We start from the raw sequence: 17,121 nt of genomic DNA on the forward strand, positions 1-17,121 counted from the left end.
CTGCATTCACCTGGTGCCCTAGTCTGGGTAAACCCCTCCCCCTCTCACCAGATTTGCATTCTGAAATGTTGTCCAGCAGGGGGAGTGGGTTTACCCAGGCTACTGGTGCTCCCCACGTGAAAAATGTGACCCTAATTGGACAGCCTGATTGAAAAGCAATAAATCACACCAACTACACTCATTAAGTTAAAGTGAATGACTTTATTATTATTTGCTTCTCACAATAAGAAAACTATACAGGAAAATATGGAACTCATTAAATGATAATATGGGTAGACAAGACAAGCCATAGTTCTCAACTCTGGTTATGGAGACCCAGCGGACTGCTTCTATAATTCTATTTCACCCAGTAAATATTGGCTCCCAACAGTAGACTCAATTAGAAGGTTGCAATCACCTGGTGATTTTCATGGCTAGGAAAAAAACAAAATCACACACAGATCACATGGATCACAGTAGAGACTTTGGTCTTGGTACGCTGACACAGAACAAATGCAGTACAAAATGTGTACAGTAATAATATCTGATTGAATCTATTATTACTCTGAACATATCTCTGCTCCCGATATTTAGTTTTTGTTTTATTCAAGCAAACTGTATATAAAATTGGTGACTAAAGGTATGGTTGTATTCATTTAGTCTATTTAAAAGACTATAACAGTGTCTCAAAAAGCTTGAGAAACATTTCCGAATCGTACTCTGCATAGTGAGAGTAGGGAACGTGATTTTCTTTGCAATCAAATGTACTTTAATAATCAGAAATGTATTTGTTAGAGAAAACGGTAGTAAAAGCAAAGCATATGTAATGATGCATAAAAAAGGTTTATGACCGAAGGGCCACCACTGAGTAAGTGACATCTTCCTTAGCCAATCCTGTCCCTCCCTCAGTGGATCGGTGGGTATTCCGTGCATACCTCACGCTGGCATAGTGCATATCCACTTCCTATAGAAAGTGCACACAAAAGATGATTAACTCAGAAGTAGGGATGTGAGTGTTGTGATCTCGTGTTGTGTTTATAGCTAGCCGACTCCTCACTCTAATGTGCACTTGCACGTTGGGCAACTCCAAAGCAAACTCCACATGCCCCAACATATTATTTACTTGCCATAGTGTCAAACCCTTAACCCTGCCCACACGGAAAGGACTTATATGTTACATATATGTTAGACATATATGTAACATATAAGTCCTTTCCGTGTGGGTGTGTTGGATCGGTGGTTAGACTGGCATATTGGCCGACACCAATATGACAAATAAGGGCCGATGCCGATACCGACAATATCAGGACATCTCTACTCAGAATATACAACTAACTGAAGAGCAGTGTTTTCCGAACAATAGTGCAGGACTAATTCACTAAGTCACGGACACCTCTTTATGGGCTGTAGTAAATATCCCTACAAAATGTTTTTGCAAGAGAGTTTTCAGAGGTTCATCTTTTTTTAAATAGCTGATCTACAAGCTCAAAATATGTTGCATTGTGATGTGTTTTGGGTTTGTAGATCAGCTATTTTATCTATTTATGGAATAGGGTCTTTCACAATGTATTTTTGTAAGTTTGGGCCCGAGGGAGGCATCAGGTTTATCTTTTGGGTGTTCAAATTTGAATCAATCTAATTACAAATGACATAGGCTACAGTACATTCCTCTTCAATGTAATACATTTGTGTACACATTAAATTAGCTGGACATTTTTCGATCATTGTCATTTGTGTTTTCAAAGTTACCTTCAGACTGGAGGATCCATTACAGCAACAGCAGGTCTGAGTTGCTCTACCTAAAGACAAGAGAACAACATTCAACAATTCATGTGGCCTTTTGTTTTTGGTGTTTATGTAATAACTATAAGATGTAATAAGATAAGATACTTAGATAAATGTTAATTGTAACATGAATGTTTTTTCATTATGTGCAGTAGAAATGGAAAAACCAACCACTGTCTGGTGGAATAGCCTATTACATAGTTTGACTAGGTTATACAGGTTATAACGAGCTGAGAGCAACTAAAAATGAAAGTGAAAGTGAAAAACTTGCTAGTGCTCAGAGCACAGAGATACACGTCGGGTGGTTCTGCTTCTCTACACAATAGACTTTGTACTTTATTTTGAACAGTAAATCTCTCTTTAATAGGAAGAAGATTTGCAATACACCAGTGTATTTTCTCCTACAGTATATCTCAGTCTCTGCCAGAATGCCAGATCTGAGCCTGTGTCTGGAGGCCCTGTCGGCTGTTACTGGGTGTAACGTACAACAGACTACGGCATTGTCCCAGCTGACTCCTCAAGATATCGTCAACATTGTGGCTCTGAAGGAATTTTACAAGCAAGAAGGCTTCCAGGAACTGGAGTACCCGAGTTTGGGGACATTATCGCTGCGGGATTCAGATGATATGGACTTGTACAGTGCCCCACCTGCCTTAGAGGAGGGACCATCTACAGCAGGTCCGGAGGCCAGCATGAGGGCCACGGTGAAAGTTAATCCGCAAGACTTTTTTGATCCACAGTATGACTACGACTTCACCAAGGTTAAGGTAAGGGAGGGGGAATAGATTAGCAGTATTAGTGCTTCTTCAAATATTGAAGCTTGACTTGACTATATAGGCCTCATTCCTAATCATAGCATATCATATCGTATAATGTTCTGTGTATCTGTTCATGGAAATAACTTATAAGATCTGTTTGAGGTGTGTTTGTTCCGTGAGCGCAAATAAACATAGTAGCATATTTGTCACGCCATGAACTTACTTCCGTTAGGTGACTTCAAAATAAGAGCAACATTGACTATTAGGTTTTTGATGAATAACAACATGAAGAAGCACTGTAGTACTAATCAGAAGTAGAAGTAAATAATTAATAAGAATCCCCCTTTCTTAGTCCATTTACTCCAAGGTGCTTCTGTATTTATTCCTACTAACAACATTACATATTTAGGTGTTGACACCTAAATGCTGAACCTAGTGGAGATAATTAATGTTTTGTTGAAGGCAAATTGTTAATTAATTCTGTCAACCCTTCCTTCAATCCTAGGATGGTGACAAGAGCTTCATGCGGGGCAGTGAGCAGTACGTGCGTCCTTGCGGATGGAGCCGCGTCGCCCTGCGCGTGGTGGGAAAGTACGATGGTGGAGAAGCGTGGCTCGGCACTGGGAGCAGTGCTTGGCCAGTCTCCTACCATGGCAACAACATGGACGGCACCGCCGGAATCATCCTCGCCCGCCAAAGGAGCACCGTGGAAGAGCCAGGGTTCTTAGACGCGGCTGCAGCCTCTCTCACCACCGGAGAGACGAGGGGCCGGGGCGTGTACTCAACACCGGATGTCAAGGTCGCAGAGAAGTACTGCAAGAAGTTCAAGTCCCAGGTCGACGGGAATACTTACAAGGTGGTCCTCCAGAACCGGATCAACCCAGAGAAGAGGCGGCAGTGTCAGAGAGAAGGCTACTGCGTGGTCTACGTGCCCGACGACGCTAATGACGTACAGACAAGAGCAATAGTGCAGGAGTCTCTCCGCCCCTATGGCATGCTGCTTAAACGGTTGTGAATGTGAACCAACAGCTGTAGAGTATGCTCATGTCCCATACAAGAGTATAGGCCTATGTAGCTTATTTTTCTGGCCAACACCAGTTTGCATTTATTATTTTACCTTCAGAGTGTAATGAAGTACTGAAAACAGCTGGTGGTGGGGTTTGGTTGGAAAGTACTCCTACATATACCTTGACCTTCAGCCCTCCAAAAAACTTACACTACACTACAACTGATTGATGTTTTGAGAACACAACATTCAGCCACAGTTAACAGGCTGCCACTCCCTCAGGTGACAGTGGTGAATCTAATGCAGTATTTCTGAAGTCCTGGAGATCTAGAGTGCTGCTAGTTTTCATTACAGCCATCTCAAGCTAGATATACTGTATGCATGAGACAACAGGTAATTTCAACTAATTAGCTGTAACAGAAAACTAGCTGGAGTTGGCAACAATTGGTTCACACACTGACTAGTCTGTGTGGGGTAGCTGATCAAGTATAAAATTACATTCTAGCAACTAACTATCAAATAAGTATTAGCTGTAACTAGGGTTGTCCTATAGGGTTGTTGATCACGTGATCGGAAATCGGGACAGATCATGTCTATTTCAAATGATCGAATGGGATCAGGAGCAAAAAAAGGTGATCGGGACATCCCTTGTATCAGACTGGATATGTCTTTGATTTTTTAAATTGTACTATTGTGATATGGCATGTGTTCTATAAAAATATAAATATTGGATCGGGAAAAATCTGTATCGGCATAGGCCTATACTCGATATCAAATGATCGGAATCGGATCGTGACCAACTGTCTGATGATGAGGATCTGTATAGGCAGCGCCGTATACTGTATGCTCAGGCGAACATGCTGGGGAGGAAATTGCACTCATGTTCACCTGAGGTTAAAGTAAATCTCTTCAGAGCATACTTCACTCCCGTCTATAGCGCCCCCTTGTGGGTTAAATTGAAGAAAGCAAGCATGTTTAAATGAATGATTGCATGCAGATATTGTTGAAAAAACCAAGGTGGAGCAGACAGTGCAAGTGAGTTATTCTGTAGTGTGGGAGTATACACTTTTCATGCCTTACTGAGAAACTTAATGTATAAATGTATGTGTCGGCTCAATGAGTCTCAAAACTGTATAATTATGCTGCTATGTATAACCCCAGCTTCAGTAGCACTAGGTACCGGTCTGCTTTTTGGAAGCACTGGTATAAATTCTTATTGTAAAATTGATGTTTTTACTTAAATAAAAGTACTGTGACAAAACCATGCAGGTCGGGTTTCTTGTCAAAATGTCAGGCTACTAGAAAATGAAACTAAGCTGTGTACTGACTTTTTACATCAAAAGGACAGATAAACAAGGAAGGCAGAGTACTGTAGGCATAGATGAGAAGAAGACAAAGGTTGGAAAGCTCAAAATCTGCTTTGTGCTGCCATCTTGTGGTGCAAATATATTTCTGTTAGGTCCTGTACAGTAGGCAACCTGTTGATAAACTGGAGTGGCTTATTGTTGTATTGGCCTTTAGACCCCTGGGAGATCATGGAACACCTTCCATCAGCTTCCAGTAACATCTTAGTTACACAGGCAATTTTACCCAGGCACCCCCCACTTCCCAACCACTTAACGCATTTTGGGCGGGAACCCCTTTTGGTTATGTTATGCTTTAGCTATTGGAAAATAGCAGATCTACAAGCTCATGGCGCGGTACGAAAACGCTTTTTCCGAAAACTGTCAGGATGTAGAATACACTTTTAGAATCTGATCTCAGGTCAAAATGGGTTTAAGACACAGACAGAGTCAGACATGTACCCAAACTCACCCGAGTAGCAGCAGAATGTGATAATAGCAGCACAGAGTGTGATGACTAGAAGACAAAGTGCAGGAAGGGCACATAGCAGGGGATTCCAACATGGCAGGTTCTGTCTGCCTGCGTCTTCTAATGCCTCCTCCGCTTTTGTATCTGCAAACACAAAACCACAATCATAATTCAAACTATAATACTCATTGGGGTGGTATGGGGGACGGTAGTTGGAAAATAATGGAATGGCCTTACGGAATAACAATAAGGTGTTACAAGCTATTCATGACACTGAACATGCATCCTACACTCTAATGGGTGACTCTTTAACGACTAATCATAAATGTTGTAGCGACTACTTCTTCCCATCAAATCAAAATAGAAGTAGTGCTATATGAGGCTGAGCGGTCGGCAGGAACTCTATGTTTCCAATCAAATCCAGAAAACTTCTTATTGTATAGTTAAGGTGATTTATTAAGAAAGAACAAGGTCCAAAAATGTACTGAAATGTTGATAAATGAAAACGTGTAGATAAGCGATTAAACGGTCAACAGAAAATATTGAGCCTAAAGCTCACCCCCATTGTTCTGTTCTCACTGAATGCCACTGCCCAGCCACACAGCTGACATAAGTAAATTGATTAGCAGACACACAGCAGGAGCTAATCAATCAGGTAAGGGAAGTGGAACATCAAAAACCAAGCATGGGAAAAAATAAACAATAAATAGAATCAACAAACTAAATGTATATTTTGGCTCCTACAATAAATATAAATTTGCCAGAATAAACTGAGTGATTCCTTTGTTTTCTTATATTTCTTAGCAAGGTAACCGATGCCTTTTTTTTCTTGTCACTTATATAGTATAGTATCTGAGAGTGATGATGAGTTGAATGCTGACTGAATACAACTCAGCTATAGTCATCAATGCTACTTCCTTTTCGTGGGCAGTTAGTTGTTTGTGGAGGGAGGATGGAGCATTTTGCTGATGAAGTCAAGATAAACTTTTGTCAGCTGAGAAAAAATATGGAGATTAGCCTATTTACTCTATTACACTTTCTGCATGACATTATGGCTGGCCAAATCAATTGGTCTGCCATAATGTGTCATATTTTTAGTCAAAATATGGCACATTATTATGGCAGACCAATTGATTTGGTCTGACATAGCCTACAACATTTAACAACCAAACACAAAATAAGACAAAACAAAAACAAGGACCATATTGTATAAAATATGAATAGATTAAATGAAATCAAAACGACTCACCACCGATAATGAGGCGAATGCCTTTCCCAAAACGTGTCACCCCGGCGCTGTACCGGCCTGTGCAGAAATACAACCCGCTGTCTGACTCGTTCACCGACTGCATCTCCAGACTCGCTGAGCCCTTCCTGGCGTTGCCCCTCGCCTGCAAACGATCCTTGTGACCGTCTATGCTGCTGTGAATGACCGTGACGTCGTCCTTTTGGTTAAATTTACTCAAGTATACCGAGAGGAGTGGATGCAGGAGGAGACTATCGGCGGGAGTCACTCCCAGGCGGTACCAGGCGACCTCTATGCTGGAGGACAGATTGCAGGGCAGAGAGAGGTTCTGTCCTGGCCTAGTAGTAGTAGTCCCCTGAAGGGAGGAGGAGTGGGCAGACACAGAAACTGAAGCCCGGGAATGGAGATGGTTAACGATGAGGCCTGGATGGATGAGAGGAGGAGGGATGAATTAATGTTCAATTCAAATAGCTTTACTGCCATATAGTGGCATAACAAAATATGCTTTACATTGCCAAAGCATAGGCCTACACTATACAAGTCATATAACTTATTAAGAATACCCTATACTACAGTAGCCTATGCCTACATAATCTAAAGAGACAAGTGATGTGATAAACATCTCAAATTACGAATATGAATCTCCATCTATCCATCCATATACTGACCCATGTGACCATCATTGACCAATCAAATAAATGAAATAAATGGACTTACTAAGGAAAATGATCCCCAATCTGTGATATGCCATAGTGATACCTCATAGATTATACAATAATCAGACAGATTTGACAGTCTGACTGACATGACCCCTAGCTGTAGTTCATTATAAGGTCGAGGAAAGGGGGCTGTCATGCACGCAGCCTATAGAAAACCGAGACCACTTTTAGTGTAGGCTTCAAGGCTTCTGTGGTTTTTTTCTCCACAAAACGGAAGGCTCTCTTGAATATAATTTCCCCCTTCTCGAATGAAAACATTAATTGGTACTTTGGTAGGGTAGGGGCTATATTTAGCTTGGTGGCACTCACTCTTCAATATCTTCCCTATAAGTTTCGTTTCTCAGTTATGGAGGAGGGGGTGGGTGGCGGAGCGGAGCGCTGTACAGCTATTACCTAGGCTGTCTCTGCTCAGCTGCTCTGACAGTGAAACTAAACCACAGACCGTTAGGAGGAGAGGAGTCAACTTAAAAGGCACCAACTTCAACAATGGCATTGTATGATGTACGAAATCTGCATGGGTAAGAATGTTAACATTATTATTAGGCTTAGTATTAGTATTTAATTATTATAAATCTATTAGACAGTGGGCTGCAGCTCAAATAGGTGTTATCCACATTTTATTTAATTGGAGAGTAGGCTAGTAAAGAAATGTAAAAAGAGTAGTAGAAAATATAATGTAGGCTGCTACAGCATTCATTATAGCATGGGTATAGGGTACCACTGGTTTAGACAGCGATGTATAGCTCTGCATGATGGAGAAATACTAAATAGTACATACGATACGTTGACTCTGCTAACGTTTTCCTTTGCCAATACCCACCAGTTCTGTGGTAGCCTCGGTACCTGCAGGCTTGTATTAATTCTGTTCTGTGGACTGCGGCCACACATAGCTGCAGGGCAAAGCACGACAACGCTCCAGCCATGGTTCACATGACGCTCGTACTTCATCTTCATGTCATGATTATGACAGACAGTCATGATTCAGGGCTAGACAACGCTCGCTCAAGCCTTTGCTGCCTTTAGTTTCGCTTTCTATGAAAACATTTGAGCGAGACCAACGTAAACAAGCAGATAACTAACCTCGCGTGGCGTGACCGAGCGGAGAACTGAAAGCTGGAGAAACGAAACTTATTTCGCACTTATAACGCACACAGCCCCACACACGCGCACACGCGCGCACACACACACACACACACACACACACGCGCGCGCGCACACACACACGCACACACTTTCTTTAGTTCTTTCTATAAAAATGTATTTAGCCTTGTCGACAACCTCCTTGTGCTAATCTTCATGTGGTTATCTCTCTTTCAGGTATTTCATACATCTCTATTGTTCCTTGGTTGTCAGTTTAGTTGGTGAGCAATTGTTTTTATGAGCTTATGTGTGAAACTGTGAATGTTTGTGCAGCATGGGAGTGTGTGTGTGTGTGTGTGTGTGTATATTTTTAAGCTATAATAGTCTATAGGCCTATATAGTATTTGGCACACTAGTGCCATGATCTCATCTCTATGCCTTTAACTCCTTATATGTGAAATGCATGACATAACATTGTATAAATACATGTAAATATAGATATATCAGACATACAGTATGTGTGTGCGTATGTACATGTGTGTGTGTGTGTGTGTGTGTGTGTGTGTGTGTGTATGTGTGTGTATGTGCACATGGTATTTAGTGATGTCCAGGCGTCATTAGCTGGTCTGTGTGTCACCCTGGGACGTCTCAGTTTTAGCTTTGTTTAGAATACCTCACCCATGTGCTCCGCTGTGACTTGACGCACTATGGGCGGGTGCCAATAGATGGATAGAGGAGGCGTGCGTGTGTGTGTTTGTATTATGTGCTATGTGCGTGTGTGTGCGTGTCTATGTGCGTGCGTGTCTACGTGCGTGCGTGTGTGTGCGTGTGCCTTACAAATTACTCTACATATGTATCCTGTTTTTGTTTTCTTTATTCCCTATAATCCCAGACTACATAATTGTACTGTTTTTGTTATGAACAAAAAACAATTGATAACAAATCAAATCATAACTGTGATAAGAGCAGTTTTCCATTAAATTAATACTTTTCTCTTTCAACACATTTTCAGCCTCCTCTTCCCTGTCGTCCTTTACTCCTGCAAACGTATACTCCACTGTGGGGAGCCGGGCCGTGCTTCCCTGCAGTTGGAAGTCACAGCTGGGCGACGCCTCGCTGCCAGCATGCCACATCCAGTGGCAGACCCCTGATGACACCGTGCTCGAACAGAAGGGGGAGCAGACATGGCAGGCAGAGGAGTTTTGGGGACGTGTGGAGATGCCGAAGGAAAAGCTGGATGCTGGGGATTGTTCCCTTATTATGAGCGACGTGCAGTTCAGAGACACAGGGCTGTACGAGAGCTTCATGGTGGTGGTGGAGGGAGCGGGAATGAATAAGAAGAGGGTTTTCATTCAAGCTGTTCAGCTGTCTGTTCATGGTTAGTGTAACGGCAATCTTTCACCTTCCAATGTATATTTGCACGTTACTTCACAGATGCTGGGAGTGATCCTGCGCAGAGTACTAACAGAAACATAACAGATGGATGTCCAGTCTTAAATCCAGTTTTGGTGTGTTTATTGAGCAGAAGTGAGCAGTTGAAATGAACATACCAGTGAAGTTATTGTAGAAGTTTGTCTGTCTCTGTTCTGCTGTTGCTGGTAAGAAACGGTGTGCTCCCACCATTCCCTGTGTCCTATCTGATCTGATTAGTGCACCTGAGTGACCCTCTAAATACACACCCAGTGCTGTCAAATCTAGTGTTCAAAAATAATATGCCAACCTAACCAATAATATAGCACCATCATAATGGCTCCTACAGTTAGTTTCTCTTCTCTCCTCTTCTCTTCTCTTCTCTCCTCTTCTCTTCTCTTCTCAGCAGTGCCGGTTCTAGGCCTTTTGAGGCCCTAGGCAACATATTATACAGAGCCCCCCCCCCTCCTGCTTTGCCACGCCGGATAAAAATTGTAAATTTGACATGAAAATGCTTCAATCTGGTGCACTTTGAGATCAAAATTAAGAAGCTAGGTGGGGGCCACATATGTTTATAAACAAATCACAAATGTTTATAAACAAATCCAAAATGTTTATAAACAAATCCCAAATGTTTATAAACAAATACCAAAATGTTTATAAACAAATCCCAAATCCCATGAGACTTGGTCCTAACCCCCCCGACCATGAGACTTACTACAGGTCAACTGGTAGTGGTCCTACCCCCCCCCCCCCATGAGACTTACAAATCCCAAATGTTTATAAACAAATCCCAAATGTTTGTAAACAAATCCCAAATGTTTATAAACAAATCCCAAAATGTTTGTTTATAAACAAATCACAAATGTTTATAAACAAATCACAAATGTTTATAAACAAATCACAAATGTTTATAAACAAATACCAAAATGTTTATAAACAAATCCCAAATCCCTTGGTCCTACCCCCCCGACCATGAGACTTGCTACAGGTCAACTGGTAGTGGTCCTACCCCCCCCCCATGAGACTTACAAATCCCAAATGTTTATAAACAAATCCCAAATGTTTGTAAACAAATCCAAAATGTTTATAAACAAATCCCAAAATGTTTATAAACAAATCACAAATGTTTATAAACAAATCACAAATGTTTATAAACAAATACCAAAATGTTTATAAACAAATCCCAAATCCCTTGGTCCTACCCCCCCGACCATGAGACTTACTACAGGTCAACTGGTAGTGGTCCTACCCCCCCCATGAGACTTACAAATCCCAAATGTTTATAAACAAATCCCAAATGTTTGTAAACAAATCCCAAATGTTTATAAACAAATCCCAAAATGTTTATAAATAAATCACAAATGTTTATAAACAAATCACAAATGTTTATAAACAAATACCAAAATGTTTATAAACAAATCCCAAATCCCTTGGTCCTACCCCCCCCGACCCTCAGAGAGAAAAAGAGAGGGACGAAGAAAATAGGAGAGGGCTAGCCTCTCAGACTGTAGCTTTCCACTCAGAGAGTGGGCAGGGTCTTTGGGCTGGATCCAGGCTAGGAGAGGGCGGGATGGAGAGAGAAAGAGACGAAGGCCAAGATAACTTAGTTAAGAATTGAACACCTTTCTCTCCTCTCCTGGGAGGTTAAGCCTTTATGCACCTGCTGACACTGAAAAACTCTCTTCAAACTTGAGCACTACTACTTTTCATACAAGATATATAAACAAAACAGATATATAATTAAAGGACGTTGCTACATGACAATGTCATAGTGACATGAGCTTGACAACATGGTCCGCCTGCCCGCCCACCAGCTGGCCGGTACAATTTTAATATAAGATTCAAGGGCCAAATGTTTTATTTGATGTCTTGATGTTGTCATTTTATGTTCTTCTAAAGTTCAAGTATTTATATGACCAGTGTACCTCCATAACGTATAATGTATGCTTTCGTTTACTGAAATCAGTGTTTTCAGGGCCAACAAAGGTGTTACTGCAGTAGATAGGTGATGATTTTGGTAACTTTCCCTAGATCATTTTATGATACATAGAAAATAAGAATTAATTTGATATCTCAGGGGAAGGTTTCATATAACATTGGATATTGGCAGCCCAGTGTAACCACAGTCTTCTATTGTTTGCTACGGGAAACCAGGGAGCTGACTGACCATTGTTCAGCGACAGTCATCCACTGTCTGATACTGTTGGCCACTGGGAGCTGCCTAGTAGAACCACAGTCTTCTACTACTGGATCAAGTTGGAACATTCCACCTGATTACCTCTTCCTTCTTCCACTCTGTCCTTCATTCTTTACAGACCACAAGTCTAGACAGTCCCATCGTCCAGGTCAGGAAATGTTACTGGACCTACGCACCCCACGCTCGCACAGGGTGGTCTTCCAAGGCAGGTGAGATGGTAGCTGCACTCACTCATTCATTCACTCACTCACTCACTCACTCAAACTATTGTTTTAAAAGGTGCTATACAAATAATGAAAGCAAATCCTATTATTATTATCATAATCGTCATTAGAAGTAGTAGTAGTGTTCCCATTGGAAATTAGATCATACAGTATAAATAAAACACAAAATCGGCAACCCCCGTGCACAGGAACAGCAGTAACTGGTCAGACCTGTGGAAGAGGGGGGACAGGAACACTGTGCGTGTGGAGAAGGTCACAGACACAGAATGGCTGACCGTGAGGAGACTGAGGTGGGAGGATGAGGGAACGTACAAGGTGTTGAATGAAGACGGCCTGAGTATTAGCACCGTACAGCTCACTTTGGACGGTACGAATACGTAACAATATTTATTTACATCTTATCTTACAATTTAGCCCTAAAGTGTCATTTCATGATTTTGAATTACGTTTTACATAATATTCAATCATGTATAATCTTGTTCCACAGAGAGAAACACTGCTGTTCATGAGGAGCAACATTCAATGTATCCAATAGGTAAGAAGTCTGTCAGCTGGTATGTACAATACCAGGGGGCACATATGTTGATCAGGCGTACTAACATTCCGACATGCAACAGTCCGACAACATGCGTGGCCGGTTATGAATCACCCATTGCCCCGACATGCGCGGCCGGTTAAGACCCATGCGTGGCCAGTTAAGACTCAACCATGGCTCCAGACCATAGAGTTATTATACAATAGAGAAGACACCCAGAGGAAATCCTGAAGCGCAATGGACATAGTGGCCGAAGAAGGTATTGCAGTTTGGTAAGGTTTTGCCCTCAAACACATGAACGCGCACTAGGCTCCGTCCACTCTGCCGGTCGCTCGCGCGTTCATGTGTTTGAGGGCAAAAATCCAGAATGCACAGGGCTCCTAAACCGGAAGGAGGAGTGGATTCGCCTCATGCGCTTCTGAGCAACTCAATGCAAGTGGACGGGAGGAGAACTTGGGTGTCTTCTCTATTGTATATATACTCTAAGCTCCAGACATGCGTGGTCGCTTAAGACTCACCTGTGGCTTCTGTGTGCGGTTAGGGTTTGGGGTAGTCGGACTGTTAGTAAGTCGGACCAAACACATGCACCCCAATGCTAGAACAGACATTAATACTCACGCCTAAATAAAGGAACAATGATAACAGGACTTCTCTCTCTCCACTTCCATTCTTCATCTTCCAATGGATAATTACTTTAAAGGTCCGCTGACATGCCCCGAAATTAATATGGGTGGTACAGCACATCACGTGGTCTGACTGAAAACAGTTTGAAACAGTTTGAAACGGGGCTACGGCGCTAGCAACAAGTGGCTATAGGTCAGGCTAGCGTTTTTGACGGTACATTTAGCGTCATATTGGCTATAAATGTAATTGAAAAAAATTATTTTTTCGCCAGAAATGCTTAGTTTGAATGCAATTGAGGTTGGCGTGGGGTTTTTTAGGGGAACTGCAGCACAAGCGCAAATTTTGGACTGGAGTCCCATGTTCCCCCGGTCGCCAACACCCCTGTCTGCCCGCTCTGAGACCTCTCAGCCCCGCAGCGCGACAGTCGCGACTACGGACGGTCTGCTGTTGTCTGGCCGCTGTGAGAGCAGCGCGACTACTGTTCTTTTCCCCTCTCAGCCGCAGGCTGACATGTACACCCTCGCTCTCACTCTGTAATACCGTAGTTAGTTACCACAACATTGTTCAAGTGAACTATAGTGTGTTTATGTTTGTATTCATTGTAATAATAAATATCGCTATGCCGAGGCATAGTCTTGCGGACGAGATCATGAGCCTCTACGGGGGACTGGGCATGTGTGTACACACACAGCATAGCAACGTATGCTACTATTTTGGTGTCACATTTAGCTTGAATACTGGGTGAAAGTCTCATTCAAAAAATTATTTTTTCGCAACATTGTTCAGGTGAACTGTGTGTTTATGCTTGTTCATTGTAATAATCAATATCGCTATGATTATTTTATTTATCGCCGCGTCGCTCCGCATGACAACATACAGTCTAGCCCGTCTCAGATGCAGGCTGCACACACACGGACGGACGGACGTATAGTCTCTGGTCAGGTCCCCGCATTGAACTGGGCATGTGTGTACGCACACACACACACACACACACACGCAATGGCACGGAATCTGCCTCGGGCGTCTGTAGCTCTCTTCCCCGCTGTCATGCACTATAGCCGTGTGTGTGCAGCCTGCATCTGAGACGGGCTAGACTGTATGTTGTCATGCGGAGCGACGCGGCGATAAATAAAATAATCATAGCGATATTGATTATTACAATGAACAAGCATAAACACACAGTTCACCTGAACAATGTTGCGAAAAAATAATTTTTTTAATGAGACTTTCACCCAGTATTCAAGCTAAATGTGACACCAAAATAGTAGCATAAGTTGCTATGCTACCACGGCCACCAAGCCCGGCGAGCCCGCATAGAAGTCGTTGGGGAAAGCTTTCGCCACCCTGACGTCAGAGTCATGATAGCATTGTTTGATAGCAGTTATTAGCTCCCGAGGGGCGTGTCACTTCTCCTTTAATGTACAGCATTTTACATAGCTGGTAGAGTGATTTATCCAGGTGGAGCGAGATCAATTCGTGGCGGTGGCGACTCGCCACGAACTATTTTTTCCGCCATGGCGTATTCTTCATTTTCCGCCATGGCGAGTACAGAATCCGCCTTGGCGAGTACAGAATCCGCCGTGGCGACGACTCGCCACGACCTATTTTTTCCGCCATGGCGTATTCTTCATTTTCCGCCATGGCGAGTACAGAATCCGCCTTGGCGAGTACAGAATCCGCCGTGGCGAATCCGCCATTGTTTTTTGCGTGCCCTGGTGCCGTGGTGCAGTCCTAGTAGTAGAATTCTCGGAATTATTTCATCCTCTGCTAGCGTAACGGCTAGCGCTCTCGCCCCTATAGTCAAGGCACCGTGCAGACACAGGTTCGATTCTTGCAAAAAGCAAACTATTTTTTTTTTTAAAGTTCTTTTTTTACCCGTACATACAGTGTGTGTGTGTGCGTGCGTGCGTATACAGTGTGCGTGCGTGTATGCGTGCGTATACAGTGTGTGTGTGTGTGTGTGCGTGCGTGCTTCATCGTATTTATTATTATTATTATTATTATTATTAATATGCAGGTAATAATAATAAATACGATGAAGCACGCACGCACGCACGCGCACACACACACTGTATACGCACGCATACACGCACGCACACTGTATACGCACACACGCACACACACGGTATGTACGGGTAAAAAAATAACTTTAAAAAAAAAATGTTTGCTTTTTGCAAGAATCGAACCTGTGTCTGCACGGTGCCTTGACTATAGGGGCGAGAGCGCGAGAGAGAGAGAGAGAGTCACTCACCCCCCCCCCCCCATCCCCTCTCTCTCTCTCTCTCTTTCTTATAAACGTTGCGCGCACACACAAACATATACACACACAGATCTCTGAATTATTTCATCCTCTGCTAGCGTAACGGCTAGCGCTCTCGCCCCTATAGTCAAGGCACCGTGCAGACACAGGTTCGATTCTTGCAAAAAGCAAACATTTTTTTTTTTAAGTTATTTTTTTACCCGTACATACCGTGTGTGTGCGTGTGTGCGTATACAGTGTGCGTGCGTGTATGCGTGCGTATACAGTGTGTGTGTGCGCGTGCGTGCGTGCGTGCTTCATCGTATTTATTATTATTACCTGCATATTAATAATAATAATAATAATAATAATAAATACGATGAAGCACGCACGCACACACACACACACACACTGTATACGCACGCATACACGCACGCACACTGTATACGCACGCACGCACACACACACACTGTATGTACGGGTAAAAAAAGAACTTTAAAAAAAAAAATAGTTTGCTTTTTGCAAGAATCGAACCTGTGTCTGCACGGTGCCTTGACTATAGGGGCGAGAGCGCTAGCCGTTACGCTAGCAGAGGATGAAATAATTCCGAGAATTCTACTACTAGGACTGCACCACGGCACCAGGGCACGCAAAAAGAAAATAAACAATGGCGGATTCGCCACGGCGGATTCTGTACTCGCCAAGGCGGATTCTGTACTCGCCATGGCGGAAAATGAAGAATACGCCATGGCGGAAAAAATAGGTCGTGGCGAGTCGTCACCGCCACGAATTGATCTCGCTGTCTCTCGATTTATGAATGTTTCTCTCTTGTACTATACCATGTTCAGGTGATGCAACGAAAAGCAGTTGCTCCTGGCTGCTTCTTGTGTTAGGCTTCAGTGTCAACCTCCTCGTGCTACATCTCTGGTAAAGTGTCTTGCCTCCAATCATCAAGCATCCATGCAAAGTTTTGAATTCATCAAGTGAGCTGTGCCGTGGGTCTTCAGTCCTGTTCTCACTTTATATACCATCTGCAAAATTGTAGTTCACATGACTGAAGTTATTTGTTAGAGAGAGGTCACATAAGTGGAGTTATTGGAAGCCATCTGCAACAAAGACATCTGTGGTTTGTCTGTAATGGGTGTGATTTGTGTGCTGTCAATTTGTGTTTAAAGACGTACGGTATTTTCAAGTGTTCTAATCTATTTGGGGGAAATGTTTAACTTGATCAGTGTGTGTTGTATACATACAGCAAATGTGTGTACGTGGTATAAGAAGCAAGATTTGAGTTAAAAAGGTTCGCTTAAAATATATATACTGTACACACCGTGTGTTTCAAATGCTATTAACATTGTGAATACTTACGATGTAGCCTGAGGAAGGTCGCAAGACCGAAACGTTGCTCAATAAAGTGCTCTGAACTAGCAAGTGGCAGTGTGCGGATGTCCCTTCTTTCACATTGAATACTTACGATGTAAAATGTATGACAAATGTATAGTATAAT

At 42.7% G+C, this 17,121-nt stretch overlaps 3 protein-coding genes across 4 annotated transcripts; 2 read left to right on the forward strand and 1 right to left on the reverse strand.

Moving 5' to 3' along the window:
- On the reverse strand, positions 1–8,366 carry LOC308332358 (uncharacterized protein). The gene is made up of 6 exons (XM_080788218.1): positions 8,126–8,366; positions 6,590–7,009; positions 5,344–5,484; positions 1,729–1,778; positions 435–943; positions 1–397 (listed from the first exon to the last, which is right to left on the reverse strand). Exons 1-5 carry the CDS (start codon positions 8,226–8,228, stop codon positions 824–826), a joined length of 834 nt encoding a protein of 277 aa, XP_080644344.1. The 5' UTR covers positions 8,229–8,366; the 3' UTR covers positions 1–397; positions 435–823.
- Positions 2,034–4,391, forward strand: LOC308332020 (uncharacterized protein). The gene is made up of 2 exons (XM_080787605.1): positions 2,034–2,531; positions 3,028–4,391. Exons 1-2 carry the CDS (start codon positions 2,193–2,195, stop codon positions 3,535–3,537), a joined length of 849 nt encoding a protein of 282 aa, XP_080643731.1. The 5' UTR covers positions 2,034–2,192; the 3' UTR covers positions 3,538–4,391.
- Positions 7,467–17,029, forward strand: igldcp (Ig-like domain-containing protein). 2 transcript variants are annotated; one of them, XM_080788217.1, is made up of 7 exons: positions 7,467–7,823; positions 8,623–8,666; positions 9,398–9,763; positions 12,114–12,204; positions 12,408–12,586; positions 12,707–12,754; positions 16,466–16,802. In XM_080788217.1, exons 1-7 carry the CDS (start codon positions 7,792–7,794, stop codon positions 16,546–16,548), a joined length of 843 nt encoding a protein of 280 aa, XP_080644343.1. In that variant the 5' UTR covers positions 7,467–7,791; the 3' UTR covers positions 16,549–16,802. The 2 variants fall into 2 exon arrangements, 1 of the variants encoding a protein (XP_080644343.1); XR_013965703.1 differs by lacking the exon at positions 8,623–8,666 and adding an exon at positions 16,811–17,029 and having other exon boundaries at positions 7,468–7,823; positions 16,466–16,767.
- The last annotated feature ends 92 nt before the right edge of the window (positions 17,030–17,121 follow it).

This window comes from Protomyctophum bolini, assembly GCF_963924005.1.
Source record: "Protomyctophum bolini genome assembly, chromosome: 17".
Taxonomy (NCBI): domain Eukaryota; kingdom Metazoa; phylum Chordata; class Actinopteri; order Myctophiformes; family Myctophidae; genus Protomyctophum; species Protomyctophum bolini.

Excerpts from the sequence above, each read along its gene's own strand:
- LOC308332020 (XM_080787605.1), top strand. The coding sequence starts at position 2,193 with ATGCCAGATCTGAGCCTGTGTCTGGAGGCCCTGTCGGCTGTTACTGGG. Across the intron at positions 2,532-3,027 it reads ACGACTTCACCAAGGTTAAG|GATGGTGACAAGAGCTTCAT; the intron begins GTAAGGGAGGGG and ends CTTCAATCCTAG.
- igldcp (XM_080788217.1), top strand. The coding sequence starts at position 7,792 with ATGGCATTGTATGATGTACGAAATCTGCATGG. Across the intron at positions 8,667-9,397 it reads CTTGGTTGTCAGTTTAGTTG|CCTCCTCTTCCCTGTCGTCC; the intron begins GTGAGCAATTGT and ends ACACATTTTCAG. Across the intron at positions 12,587-12,706 it reads CGTACAGCTCACTTTGGACG|AGAGAAACACTGCTGTTCAT; the intron begins GTACGAATACGT and ends CTTGTTCCACAG.
- LOC308332358 (XM_080788218.1), bottom strand. The coding sequence starts at position 8,228 with ATGGCTGGAGCGTTGTCGTGCTTTGCCCTGCAGCTATGTGTGGCCGCA. Across the intron at positions 7,010-8,125 it reads CCGAGGCTACCACAGAACTG|GCCTCATCGTTAACCATCTC; the intron begins GTGGGTATTGGC and ends TCATCCATCCAG. Across the intron at positions 5,485-6,589 it reads CATTCGCCTCATTATCGGTG|ATACAAAAGCGGAGGAGGCA; the intron begins GTGAGTCGTTTT and ends TTGTGTTTGCAG.